Consider the following 15,417-nt stretch of genomic DNA (forward strand, 5'->3'; position numbering starts at 1 on the left):
CGATCTATTATATAGAGTCATTACACACAGAGGGATCTATTATATAGAGTCATTACACACAGCGATCTATTATATAGAGTCATTACACACAGAGCGATCTATTATATAGAGTCATTACACGCAGAGGGATCTATTATATAGAGTCATTACACGCAGAGGGATCTATTATACAGAGTCATTACACACAGAGGGATCTATTATATAGAGTCATTACACACAGAGGGATCTATTATATAGAGTCATTACACACAGAGGGATCTATTATATAGAGTCATTACACACAGAGCGATCTATTATATAGAGTCATTACACACAGAGGGATCTATTATATAGAGTCATTACACACAGGGATCTATTATACAGAGTCATTACACACAGAGCGATCTATTATACAGAGTCATTACACACAGGGATCTATTATACAGAGTCATTACACGCAGAGGGATCTATTATACAGAGTCATTACACGCAGAGCGATCTATTATACAGAGTCATTACACGCAGAGCGATCTATTATATAGAGTCATTACACGCAGAGGGATCTATTATATAGAGTCATTACACGCAGAGGGATCTATTATATAGAGTCATTACACGCAGAGCGATCTATTATACAGAGTCATTACACGCAGAGCGATCTATTATATAGAGTCATTACACGCAGAGCGATCTATTATATAGAGTCATTACACGCAGAGGGATCTATTATATAGAGTCATTACACGCAGAGGGATCTATTATATAGAGTCATTACACGCAGAGGGATCTATTATATAGAGTCATTACACGCAGAGGGATCTATTATATAGAGTCATTACACACAGAGGGATCTATTATATAGAGTCATTACACACAGAGGGATCTATTATATAGAGTCATTACACACAGGGATCTATTATATAGAGTCATTACACACAGAGCGATCTATTATATAGAGTCATTACACACAGAGGGATCTATTATATAGAGTCATTACACACAGCGATCTATTATATAGAGTCATTACACACAGAGCGATCTATTATATAGAGTCATTACACGCAGAGGGATCTATTATATAGAGTCATTACACGCAGAGGGATCTATTATACAGAGTCATTACACACAGAGGGATCTATTATATAGAGTCATTACACACAGAGGGATCTATTATATGGAGTCATTACACACAGGGATCTATTATATACAGTCATTACACAGAGAGGGATCTATTATATAGAGTCATTACACACAGAGGGATCTATTATATAGAGTCATTACACTCAGAGGGATCTATTATATACAGTCATTACAGAGAGAGGGATCTATTATATAGAGTCATTACACACAGAGGGATCTATTATATAGAGTCATTACACACAGAGGGATCTATTATATAGAGTCATTACACACAGAGGGATCTATTTCACGTGTTTATTTCTGATAATGTTGATGAATATGGCTTACAGCCAATGAAAACACAAAAGTCATTATCTCAGTAAATTAAAATAATTAACAAAAAACTCCTGCAAAAGCTTCCTAAGCGTTTAAAATGGTCCCTTAGTCTGTTTCAGTAGGCTCCACAATCATGGGGAAGACGGCTGACTTGACAGATGTCCAGAAGGCAGTCACTGACACACTCCACAAGGTCCCAGAGTCTGGAGGAGCTCCATGAGTCTCCATGGTTGCAGAGTCTAACTCCTGTCTCCTACACCTTTCCTTCCACCCTCTATGGATTATTTGGAAAATGTTTTAATTTTGGGAACAAAGGGACATGTCCGTATTTTCTTTTCTTCTGCTCGCCCCCCACCCCCGCAGGTCGACATTATGGCGCCGTCAGCTGTGAAGGATGTAAAGGCTTCTTTAAGAGAAGCGTCCGGAAGAGCCTGACATACAGCTGTCGCAGCAGCCAGGACTGCGTCATCAACAAGCACCACAGGAACCGCTGCCAGTTCTGCCGGCTGAAAAAGTGCTTAGAAATGGGCATGAAGATGGAATGTGAGTTCTGCTCCCGGGGTATAAATGATGCATAGAGAACCCATAAAGGGGGGTCCTGAGACCAGCAAATTAATGGCCTTTGCCAATCAGTGGATCTTGTGAACCCCAACAATGAGCTGTTAGAACGGATAGTGTACATGTACACAGTGACTGCACCAGCAGAATAGTGAGTGCAGCTCTGGGGTATAATAGAGGATGTAACTCAGGATCAGTAATGTAATGTATGTACACAGTGACTGCACCAGCAGAATAGTGAGTGCAGCTCTGGGGTATAATACAGGATGTAACTCAGGATCAGTAATGTAATGTATGTACACAGTGACTGCACCAGCAGAATAGTGAGTGCAGCTCTGGGGTATAATACAGGATGTAACTCAGGATCAGTAATGTAATGTATGTACACAGTGACTGCACCAGCAGAATAGTGAGTGCAGCTCTGGAGTATAATACAGGATGTAACTCAGGATCAGTACAGGATCAGTAATGTAATGTATGTACATAGTGACTGCACCAGCAGAATACTGAGTGCAGCTCTGGGGTATAATACAGGATGTAACTCAGGATCAGTAATGTATGTACACTGTGACTGCACCAGCAGAATAGTGAGTACAGCTCTGGGGTATAATACAGGATGTAACTCAGGATCAGTAATGTAATGTATGTACACAATGAATGCACCAGCAGAATAGTGAGTGCAGCTCTGGGGTATAATACAGGATGTAACTCAGGATCAGTAATGTAATGTATGTACACAGTGACTGCACCAGCAGAATAGTGAGTGCAGCTCTGGAGTATAATACAGGATGTAACTCAGGATCAGTAATGTAATGTATGTACACAGTGACTGCACCAGCAGAATAGTGAGTGCAGCTCTGGAGTATAATACAGGATGTAACTCAGGATCAGTAATGTAATGTATGTACACAGTGACTGCACCAGCAGAATAGTGAGTGCAGCTCTGGAATATAATACAGTGTGTAACTCAGGATCAGTAATGTAATGTATGTACACAGTGACTGCACCAGCAGAATAGTGAGTGCAGCTCTGGGGTATAATACAGGATGTAACTCAGGATCAGTAATGTATGTACACAGTGACTGCACCAGCAGAATAGTGAGTGCAGCTCTGGGGTATAATACAGGATGTAACTCAGGATCAGTAATGTATGTACACTGTGACTGCACCAGCAGAATAGTGAGTACAGCTCTGGGGTATAATACAGGAAGTAGCTCAGGATCAGTAATGTAATGTATGTACACAGTGACTGCACCAGCAGAATAGTGAGTGCAGCTCTCGGGTATAATACAGGATGTAACTCAGGATCAGTAATGTAATGTATGTACACAGTGACTGCACCAGCAGAATAGTGAGTGCAGCTCTGGGGTATAATACAGGAAGTAGCTCAGGATCAGTAATGTAATGTATGTACACAGTGACTGCACCAGCAGAATAGTGAGTGCAGCTCTGGGGTATAATACAGGAAGTAGCTCAGGATCAGTAATGTAATGTATGTACACAGTGACTGCACCAGCAGAATAGTGAGTGCAGCTCTGGGGTATAATACAGGATGTAACTCAGGATCAGTAATGTAATGTATGTACACAGTGACTGCACCAGCAGAATAGTGAGTGCAGCTCTGGAGTATAATACAGGATGTAACTCAGGATCAGTACAGGATCAGTAATGTAAAGTATGTACATAGTGACTGCACCAGCAGAATAGTGAGTGCAGCTCTGGAGTATAATACAGGATATAACTCAGGATCAGTAATGTAATGTATGTACACAGTGAGTGCACCAGCAGAATAGTAAGCGCAGCTCTGGAGTATAATACAGGATATAACTCAGGATCAGTAATGTAATGTATGTACACAGTGACTGCACCAGCAGAATAGTAAGTGCTGCTCTGGAGTATAATACAGGATGTAACTCAGGATCAGTAACGTAATGTATGTACACAGTGACTGCACCAGCAGAATAGTGAGTGCAGCTCTGGAGTATAATACAGGATGTAATTCAGGATCAGTAATGTAATGTATGTACACAGTGACTGCACCAGCAGAATAGTGAGTGCAGCTCTGGAGTATAATACAGGATGTAACTCAGGATCAGTAATGTAATGTATGTACACAGTGACTGCACCAGCAGAATAGTGAGTGCAGCTCTGGAGTATAATACAGGATGTAACTCAGGATCAGTAATGTAATGTATGTACACAGTGACTGCACCAGCAGAATAATGAGTGCAGCTCTGGAGTATAATACAGGATGTAACTCAGGATCAGTACAGGATCAGTAATGTAATGTATGTACATAGTGACTGCACCAGCAGAATAGTGAGTGCAGCTCTGGAGTATAATACAGGAGGTAACTCAGGATCAGTAATGTAATGTATGTACATAGTGACTGCACCAGCAGAACAGTGAGTGCAGCTCTGGAGTATAATACAGGATGTAACTCAGGATCAGTAATGTAATGTATGTACACAGTGACTGCACCTGCAGAATAGTGAGTGCAGCTCTGGGGTATAATACAGGATGTAACTCAGAATCAGTAATGTAATGTATGTACACAGTGACTGCACCAGTAGAATAGTGAGTGCTGCTCTGGAGTATAATACAGGAGGTAACTCAGGATCAGTAATGTATGTACACAGTGACTGCACCAGCAGAATAGTGAGTGCAGCTCTGGAGTATAATACAGGATGTAATTCAGGATTAGTACAGGGTCAGTAATGTAATGTATGTACATAGTGACTGCACCAGCAGAATAGTGAGTGCAGCTCTGGAGTATAATACAGGAGGTAACTCAGGATCAGTAATGTAATGTATGTACATAGTGACTGCACCAGCAGAATAGTGGGTGCAGCTCTGGGGTATAATACTGGATGTAACTCAGGATCAGTAATGTAATGTATGTACATAGTGACTGCACCAGCAGAATAGTGGGTGCAGCTCTGGGGTATAATACTGGATGTAACTCAGGATCAGTAATGTAATGTATGTACACAGTGACTGCACCAGCAGAATAGTGAGTGCAGCTCTAGAGTATAATACAGGATGTAACTCAGGATCAGTACAGGATCAGTAATGTAATGTATGTACATAGTGACTGCACCAGCAGAATAGTGAGTGAAGCTCTGGGGTATAATACAGGATGTAACTCAGGATCAGTAATGTATGTACACTGTGACTGCACCAGCAGAATAGTGAGTACAGCTCTGGGGTATAATACAGGAAGTAGCTCAGGATCAGTACAGGATCAGTAATGTAATGTATGTACACAGTGACTGCACCAGCAGAATAGTGAGTGCAGCTCTGGGGTATAATACAGGAAGTAGCTCAGGATCAGTAATGTAATGTATGTACACAGTGACTGCACCAGCAGAATAGTGAGTGCAGCTCTGGGGTATAATACAGGATGTAACTCAGGATCAGTAATGTAATGTATGTACACAGTGACTGCACCAGCAGAATAGTGAGTGCAGCTCTGGAGTATAATACAGGATGTAACTCAGGATCAGTACAGGATCAGTAATGTAATGTATGTACATAGTGACTGCACCAGCAGAATAGTGAGTGCAGCTTTGGGGTATAATACAGGATGTAACTCAGGATCAGTAATGTATGTACACAGTGACTGCACCAGCAGAATAGTGAGTACAGCTCTGGGGTATAATACAGGAAGTAGCTCAGTATCAGTACAGGATCAGTAATGTAATGTATGTACACAGTGACTGCACCAGCAGAATAGTGAGTGCAGCTCTGGAGTATAATACAGGATATAACTCAGGATCAGTAATGTAATGTTTGTACACACTGAGTGCACCAGCAGAATAGTGAGCGCAGCTCTGGAGTATAATACAGGATATAACTCAGGATCAGTAATGTAATGTATGTACACAGTGACTGCACCAGCAGAATAGTAAGTGCTGCTCTGGAGTATAATACAGGATGTAACTCAGGATCAGTAATGTAATGTATGTACACAGTGACTGCACCTGCATAATAGTGAGTGCAGCTCTGGAGTATAATACAGGATGTAATTCAGGATCAGTAATGTAATGTATGTACACAGTGACTGCACCAGCAGAATAGTGAGTGCAGCTCTGGAGTATAATACAGGATGTAACTCAGGATCAGTAATGTAATGTATGTACACAGTGACTGCACCAGCAGAATAGTGAGTGCAGCTCTGGAGTATAATACAGGATGTAACTCAGGATCAGTAATGTAATGTATGTACACAGTGACTGCACCAGCAGAATAGGTAGTGCAGCTCTGGAGTATAATACAGGATGTAACTCAGGATCAGTACAGGATCAGTAATGTAATGTATGTACATAGTGACTGCACCAGCAAAATAGTGAGTGCAGCTCTGGAGTATAATACAGGAGGTAACTCAGGATCAGTAATGTAATGTATGTACACAGTGACTGCACCAGCCGAATAGTAAGTGCTGCTCTGGAGTATAATACAGGAAGTAGCTCAGTATCAGTAATGTAATGTATGTACACAGTGACTGCACCAGCAGAATAGTGAGCGCAGCTCTGGAGTATAATACAGGATATAACTCAGGATCAGTAATGTAATGTATGTACACAGTGACTGCACCAGCAGAATAGTAAGTGCTGCTCTGGAGTATAATACAGGATGTAACTCAGGATCAGTAATGTAATGTATGTACACAGTGACTGCACCAGCAGAATAGTGAGTGCAGCTCTGGAGTATAATACAGGAGGTAACTCAGGATCAGTAATGTAATGTATGTACACAGTGACTGCACCAGCCGAATAGTAAGTGCTGCTCTGGAGTATAATACAGGATGTAACTCAGGATCAGTAATGTAATGTATGTACACAGTGACTGCACCAGCAGAATAGTGAGCGCAGCTCTGGAGTATAATATAGGATATAACTCAGGATCAGTAATGTAATGTATGTACACAGTGACTGCACCAGCAGAATAGTAAGTGCTGCTCTGGAGTATAATACAGGATGTAACTCAGGATCAGTAATGTAATGTATGTACACAGTGACTGCACCAGCAGAATAGTGAGTGCAGCTCTTGGAGTATAATACAGGATGTAATTCAGGATCAGTAATGTAATGTATGTACACAGTGACTGCACCAGCAGAATAGTGAGTGCAGCTCTGGAGTATAATACAGGATGTAACTCAGGATCAGTAATGTAATGTATGTACACAGTGACTGCACCAGCAGAATAGTGAGTGCAGCTCTGGGCTATAATACAGGAAGTAGCTCAGGATCAGTAATGTAATGTATGTACACAGTGACTGCACCAGCAGAATAGTGAGTGCAGCTCTGGGGTATAATACAGGATGTAATTCAGGATCAGTAATGTAATGTATGTACACAGTGACTGCACCAGCAGAATAGTGAGTGCAGCTCTGGAGTATAATACAGGATGTAACTCGGGATCAGTAATGTAATGTATGTACACAGTGACTGCACCAGCAGAATAGTGAGTGCAACTCTGGAGTATAATACAGGATGTAACTCAGGATCAGTACAGGATCAGTAATGTAATGTATGTACATAGTGACTGCACCAGCAGAATAGTGAGTGCAGCTCTGGGGTATAATACAGGATGTAACTCAGGATCAGTAATGTATGTACACAGTGACTGCACCAGCAGAATAGTGAGTACAGCTCTGGGGTATAATACAGGAAGTAGCTCAGTATCAGTACAGGATCAGTAATGTAATGTATGTACACAGTGACTGCACCAGCAGAATAGTGAGTGCAGCTCTGGAGTATAATACAGGATATAACTCAGGATTAGTAATGTAATGTATGTACACAGTGACTGCACCAGCAGAATAGTAAGTGCTGCTCTGGAGTATAATACAGGAAGTAGCTCAGTATCAGTACAGGATCAGTAATGTAATGTATGTACACAGTGACTGCACCAGCAGAATAGTGAGCGCAGCTCTGGAGTATAATACAGGATATAACTCAGGATCAGTAATGTAATGTATGTACACAGTGACTGCACCAGCAGAATAGTAAGTGCTGCTCTGGAGTATAATACAGGATGTAACTCAGGATCAGTAATGTAATGTATGTACACAGTGACTGCACCAGCAGAATAGTGAGTGGAGCTCTGGAGTATAATACAGGATGTAATTCAGGATCAGTAATGTAATGTATGTACACAGTGACTGCACCAGCAGAATAGTGAGTGCAGCTCTGGAGTATAATACAGGATGTAACTCAGGATCAGTAATGTAATGTATGTACACAGTGACTGCACCAGCAGAATAGTGAGTGCAGCTCTGGTGTATAATACAGGATGTAACTCAGGATCAGTACAGGATCAGTAATGTAATGTATGTACATAGTGACTGCACCAGCAGAATAGTGAGTGCAGCTCTGCAGTATAATACAGGAGGTAACTCAGGATCAGTAATGTAATGTATGTACATAGTGACTGCACCAGCAGAACAGTGAGTGCAGCTCTGGAGTATAATACAGGATGTAACTCAGGATCAGTAATGTAATGTGTGTACACAGTGACTGCACCAGCAGAAAAGTGAGTGCAGCTCTGGGGTATAATACAGGATGTAACTCCGAATCAGTAATGTAATGTATGTACACAGTGACTGCACCAGTAGAATAGTGAGTGCAGCTCTGGAGTATAATACAGGAGGTAACTCAGGATCATTAATGTATGTACACAGTGACTGCACCAGCAGAATAGTGAGTGCAGCTCTGGAGTATAATACAGGATGTAATTCAGGATCAGTACAGGATCAGTAATGTAATGTATGTACATAGTGACTGCACCAGCAGAATAGTGAGTGCTGCTCTGGAGTATAATATAGGAGGTAACTCAGGATCAGTAATATAATGTATGTACATAGTGACTGCACCAGCAGAATAGTGAGTGCAGCTCTGGGGTATAATACAGGATGTAACTCAGGATCAGTAATGTATGTACACAGTGACTTCACCAGCAGAATAGTGAGTGCAGCTCTGGAGTATAATACAGGAGGTAACTCATGATCAGTAACGTAATGTATGTACACAGTGACTGCACCAGCAGAATAGTGAGCGCAGCTCTGGAGTATAATACAGGAGGTAACTCAGGATCAGTAATGTAATGTATGTACACAGTGACTGCACCAGCAGAATAGTGGGTGCAGCTCTGGGGTATAATACTGGATGTAACTCAGGATCAGTACAGGATCAGTAATGTAATGTATGTACACAGTGACTGCACCAGCAGAATAGTGAGTGCAGCTCTGGGGTATAATACAGGATGTAACTCAGAATCAGTAATGTAATGTATGTACACAGTGACTGCACCAGTAGAATAGTGAGTGCAGCTCTGGAGTATAATACAGGAGGTAACTCAGGATCAGTAATGTAATGTATGTACACAGTGACTGCACCAGCAGAATAGTGAGTGCAGCTCTGGAGTATAATACAGGATGTAATTCAAGATCAGTACAGGATCAGTAATGTAATGTATGTACATAGTGACTGCACCAGCAGAATAGTGAGTGCAACTCTGGAGTATAATACAGGATGTAACTCAGGATCAGTAATGTAATGTATGTACATAGTGACTGCACCAGCAGAATAGTGGGTGCAGCTCTGGGGTATAATACAGGATGTAACTCAGGATCAGTAATGTATGTACACAGTGACTGCACCAGCAGAATAGTGAGTGCAGCTCTGGAGTATAATACAGGAGGTAACTCAGGATCAGTAATGTATGTACACAGTGACTGCACCAGCAGAATAGTGAGTGCAGCTCTGGAGTATAATACAGGATGTAACTCAGGATCAGTAATGTAATGTATGTACACAGTGACTGCACCAGCAGAATAGTGAGTGCAGCTCTGGAGTATAATACAGGATGTAACTCAGGATCCGTAATGTAATTTATGTACACAGTGACTGCACCAGCAGAATAGTGAGTGCAGCTCTGGAGTATAATACAGCATGTAACAGGATCAGTAATGTAATGTATGTACACAGTGACTGCACCAGCAGAATAGTGAGTGCAGCTCTGGAGTATAGTACAGGATGTAACTCAGGATCAGTAATGTAATGTATGTACACAGTGACTGCACCAGCAGAATAGTAAGTGCAGCTCTGGAGTATAATGCAGGATGTAACTCAGGATCAGTAATGTAATGTATGTACACAGTGACTGCACCAGCAGAATAGTGAGTGCAGCTCTGGAGTATAGTACAGGATGTAACTCAGGATCAGTAATGTAATGTATGTACACAGTGACTGCACCAGCAGAATAGTGAGTGCAACTCTGGAGTATAATACAGGATGTAACTCAGGATCAGTACAGGATCAGTAATGTAATGTATGTACACAGTGACTGCACCAGCAGAATAGTGAGTGCAACTCTGGAGTATAATACAGGATGTAACTCAGGATCAGTACAGGATCAGTAATGTAATGTATGTACATAGTGACTGCACCAGCAGAATAGTGAGTGCAGCTCTGGGGTATAATACAGGATGTAACTCAGGATCAGTAATGTATGTACACAGTGACTGCACCAGCAGAATAGTGAGTACAGCTCTGGGGTATAATACAGGAAGTAGCTCAGTATCAGTACAGGATCAGTAATGTAATGTATGTACACAGTGACTGCACCAGCAGAATAGTGAGTGCAGCTCTGGAGTATAATACAGGATATAACTCAGGATCAGTAATGTAATGTATGTACACAGTGACTGCACCAGCAGAATAGTAAGTGCTGCTCTGGAGTATAATACAGGAAGTAGCTCAGTATCAGTACAGGATCAGTAATGTAATGTATGTACACAGTGACTGCACCAGCAGAATAGTGAGCGCAGCTCTGGAGTATAATACAGGATATAACTCAGGATCAGTAATGTAATGTATGTACACAGTGACTGCACCAGCAGAATAGTAAGTGCTGCTCTGGAGTATAATACAGGATGTAACTCAGGATCAGTAATGTAATGTATGTACACAGTGACTGCACCAGCAGAATAGTGAGTGGAGCTCTGGAGTATAATACAGGATGTAATTCAGGATCAGTAATGTAATGTATGTACACAGTGACTGCACCAGCAGAATAGTGAGTGCAGCTCTGGAGTATAATACAGGATGTAACTCAGGATCAGTAATGTAATGTATGTACACAGTGACTGCACCAGCAGAATAGTGAGTGCAGCTCTGGTGTATAATACAGGATGTAACTCAGGATCAGTACAGGATCAGTAATGTAATGTATGTACATAGTGACTGCACCAGCAGAATAGTGAGTGCAGCTCTGCAGTATAATACAGGAGGTAACTCAGGATCAGTAATGTAATGTATGTACATAGTGACTGCACCAGCAGAACAGTGAGTGCAGCTCTGGAGTATAATACAGGATGTAACTCAGGATCAGTAATGTAATGTGTGTACACAGTGACTGCACCAGCAGAAAAGTGAGTGCAGCTCTGGGGTATAATACAGGATGTAACTCAGAATCAGTAATGTAATGTATGTACACAGTGACTGCACCAGTAGAATAGTGAGTGCAGCTCTGGAGTATAATACAGGAGGTAACTCAGGATCATTAATGTATGTACACAGTGACTGCACCAGCAGAATAGTGAGTGCAGCTCTGGAGTATAATACAGGATGTAATTCAGGATCAGTACAGGATCAGTAATGTAATGTATGTACATAGTGACTGCACCAGCAGAATAGTGAGTGCTGCTCTGGATTATAATATAGGAGGTAACTCAGGATCAGTAATATAATGTATGTACATAGTGACTGCAGCAGCAGAATAGTGAGTGCAGCTCTGGGGTATAATACAGGATGTAACTCAGGATCAGTAATGTATGTACACAGTGACTTCACCAGCAGAATAGTGAGTGCAGCTCTGGAGTATAATACAGGAGGTAACTCATGATCAGTAACGTAATGTATGTACACAGTGACTGCACCAGCAGAATAGTGAGCGCAGCTCTGGAGTATAATACAGGAGGTAACTCAGGATCAGTAATGTAATGTATGTACACAGTGACTGCACCAGCAGAATAGTGAGTGCAGCTCTGGGGTATAATACTGGATGTAACTCAGGATCAGTACAGGATCAGTAATGTAATGTATGTACACAGTGACTGCACCAGCAGAATAGTGAGTGCAGCTCTGGGGTATAATACAGGATGTAACTCAGAATCAGTAATGTAATGTATGTACACAGTGACTGCACCAGTAGAATAGTGAGTGCAGCTCTGGAGTATAATACAGGAGGTAACTCAGGATCAGTAATGTAATGTATGTACACAGTGACTGCACCAGCAGAATAGTGAGTGCAGCTCTGGAGTATAATACAGGATGTAATTCAGGATCAGTACAGGATCAGTAATGTAATGTATGTACATAGTGACTGCACCAGCAGAATAGTGAGTGCAACTCTGGAGTATAATACAGGATGTAACTCAGGATCAGTAATGTAATGTATGTACATAGTGACTGCACCAGCAGAATAGTGGGTGCAGCTCTGGGGTATAATACAGGATGTAACTCAGGATCAGTAATGTATGTACACAGTGACTGCACCAGCAGAATAGTGAGTGCAGCTCTGGAGTATAATACAGGAGGTAACTCAGGATCAGTAATGTATGTACACAGTGACTGCACCAGCAGAATAGTGAGTGCAGCTCTGGAGTATAATACAGGATGTAACTCAGGATCAGTAATGTAATGTATGTACACAGTGACTGCACCAGCAGAATAGTGAGTGCAGCTCTGGAGTATAATACAGGATGTAACTCAGGATCCGTAATGTAATTTATGTACACAGTGACTGCACCAGCAGAATAGTGAGTGCAGCTCTGGAGTATAATACAGCATGTAACAGGATCAGTAATGTAATGTATGTACACAGTGACTGCACCAGCAGAATAGTGAGTGCAGCTCTGGAGTATAGTACAGGATGTAACTCAGGATCAGTAATGTAATGTATGTACACAGTGACTGCACCAGCAGAATAGTAAGTGCAGCTCTGGAGTATAATGCAGGATGTAACTCAGGATCAGTAATGTAATGTATGTACACAGTGACTGCACCAGCAGAATAGTGAGTGCAGCTCTGGAGTATAGTACAGGATGTAACTCAGGATCAGTAATGTAATGTATGTACACAGTGACTGCACCAGCAGAATAGTAAGTGCAGCTCTGGAGTATAATGCAGGATGTAACTCAGGATCAGTAATGTAATGTATGTACACTGTGACTGCACCAGCAGAATAGTAAGTGCAGCTCTGGAGTATAATACATGAGGTAACTCAGGATCAGTAATGTAATGTATGTACACAGTGACTGCACCAGCAGAATAGTGAGTGCAGCTCTGGAGTATAATACAGGATGTAACTCAGGATCAGTAATGTAATGTATGTATACAGTGACTGCACCAGCAGAATAGTGAGTGCCGCTCTGGAGTATAATACAGGATGTAACTCAGGATCAGTAATGTAATGTATGTACACAGTGACGGCACCTGCACAATAGTGAGTGCAGCTCTGGAGTATAATACAGGATGTAACTCAGGATCAGTACAGGATCAGTAATGTAATGTATGTACACAGTGACTGCACCAGCAGAATAGTGAGTGCAGCTCTGAAGCAGGCAGTGTAGTCACATTACAGTGGATCTGGTCTCGGCCCCATCCTGTGTCACATGTACGTGTCCTTTCTGTATATTTGTTCCTGTACCTGTGTAATGAGATATTTTTGTGCTTTTTTTCTCAGCGGTGCAGAGTGAGAGGAAACCCTTTGACATCCAGCGGGAAAAACCCTCGAACTGTGCGGCCTCCACAGAGAAGATCTACATCCGGAAGGACCTGCGGAGCCCGCTCATAGCGACACCCACATTTGTGACTGACAAGGAAGGAGGGAGGTGAGCGGCTCTGCACCCGGGGTCCAGTCTCATTTCTGCCTTGTGACTGTCGCATTCGGTATCTGGTCACCAATCTTTTAATGAGCAAAAACCGCAAGACAAAATCATTCCAATGTTTTTGCATCAGTCGTATGTACAGTTGAACCCAGACATTTCCATCCACTATATAAAAAGACACATCTGCAGGTTTTTCTCAATATCTGACATGAAATCAGAATAAACCTTTCCAATTTTAGGTCAAATAGGATTATACCATAATTTTTAATATTTGCCAAATGCCAGAATAATAAGAGAGAGAGAGAATGTGTTAAGGCATTTTTATTACTTGCTGCGAAGTCAAAAGTTTCCATACATAAGATTACTATGCCTTTAAACAATTTTGGACGGCCCATATGATGATGTCCTGTGTTTGGAAGCTTCTGATAGGCTTTTTGGCAATATCTGAGTTAATTGGAGACACATCTGTGGATGTATATTAATGCACACCTGAAACACACTGCTTATTTATGTAGCTTCATGGGAAAATCTAAAGAAATCAGCCAAGATATCAGGAAGAGAATTGTGGACTTGCACAAGTCTGGCTCATCCTTGGGTACAATTTCAAGATACCTGAAGGTGCCTCGTTCATCTGTACAAACAATTATATGCAAGTACAAACAAGATGGGAATGTCCAGCCATCATACCGCTCAGGAAGGAGACGGGTTCTGTGTCCCAGAGATGGACGTGCTTTGGTCCGACATGTGCATATCAACCCAAGGACAAAAGCAAAAGACCTTGTGAAGATGATGGCGGAAGCTGGTAAGATTGTGTCAATATCCACAGTGAAACGAGTACTGTATCAACCTGGGCTGAAAGGCCACTCTGCCAGGAAGAAGCCATTACTCCAAAAGAAACACAAAAAGACAGATTAATGTTTGCAAATGCACACAGGAACAAAGACCTTAATTTTTGGAGACATGTCCTGTGGTCTGATGAAACTAAAATGTAACTTTTTTGGGCATAATGACCATCGTTACGTTTGGAGGAAAAAGGGAGAAGCTTGGAAGCCTAAGAACAACATCCCAACTGTGAAACACGCGGGTGGCAGCATCATGTTGTGGGGTTGTTTTGCTGCAGGAGGGACTGGTGCACTTCACAAAATAGATGGCATCATGAGAAAAGAAGATTATGTGGCAATACTGAAGCAACATCTCAAGACATCAGCCGGGAAGTTAAAGCTTGGGCGGAAATGGGTCTTCCAAATGGACAATGACCCGAAGCATACTGCCAAAATGATAACTAAGTGGCTTAAGGATAACAAAGTCAATGTTTTGGAGCGGCCATCACAAAGCCCTGATCTCAATCCTATTGAAAATTTATGGGCAAAGCTGAAAAGGCTGCGAGCAAAGCGACCTACAAACCCGGATCAGTTACACCAGTTTCATCAGGAGGAATCGACCCAAATTCCGACCAACTATTGTGAGAAGCTGTGGAAGGATATCCCAAACGTGTGACCCAAGTCATTCAGTGTAAGGGCGATGGCAC

General features: G+C 41.9%; 1 protein-coding gene across 4 annotated transcripts in view; it reads left to right on the top strand.

Moving 5' to 3' along the window:
* Positions 1-15,417, top strand: part of NR2C2 (nuclear receptor subfamily 2 group C member 2) — a 51,552-nt gene that overhangs the window by 18,840 nt on the left and 17,295 nt on the right. For all 4 annotated transcript variants that reach the window (XM_073644988.1, XM_073644991.1, XM_073644990.1 and 1 more), the window contains exons 5-6: positions 1,798-1,977; positions 13,745-13,892. In XM_073644988.1, the coding sequence (XP_073501089.1) occupies positions 1,798-1,977; positions 13,745-13,892 (328 nt within the window). The remainder of the gene's footprint in view (positions 1-1,797; positions 1,978-13,744; positions 13,893-15,417) is intronic.

This window comes from Phyllobates terribilis, unplaced genomic scaffold, assembly GCF_046119375.1.
Source record: "Phyllobates terribilis strain yellow unplaced genomic scaffold, ASM4611937v1 Scaffold_8__6_contigs__length_399053987, whole genome shotgun sequence".
In the NCBI taxonomy this organism is placed as follows: Eukaryota; Metazoa; Chordata; class Amphibia; order Anura; family Dendrobatidae; genus Phyllobates; species Phyllobates terribilis.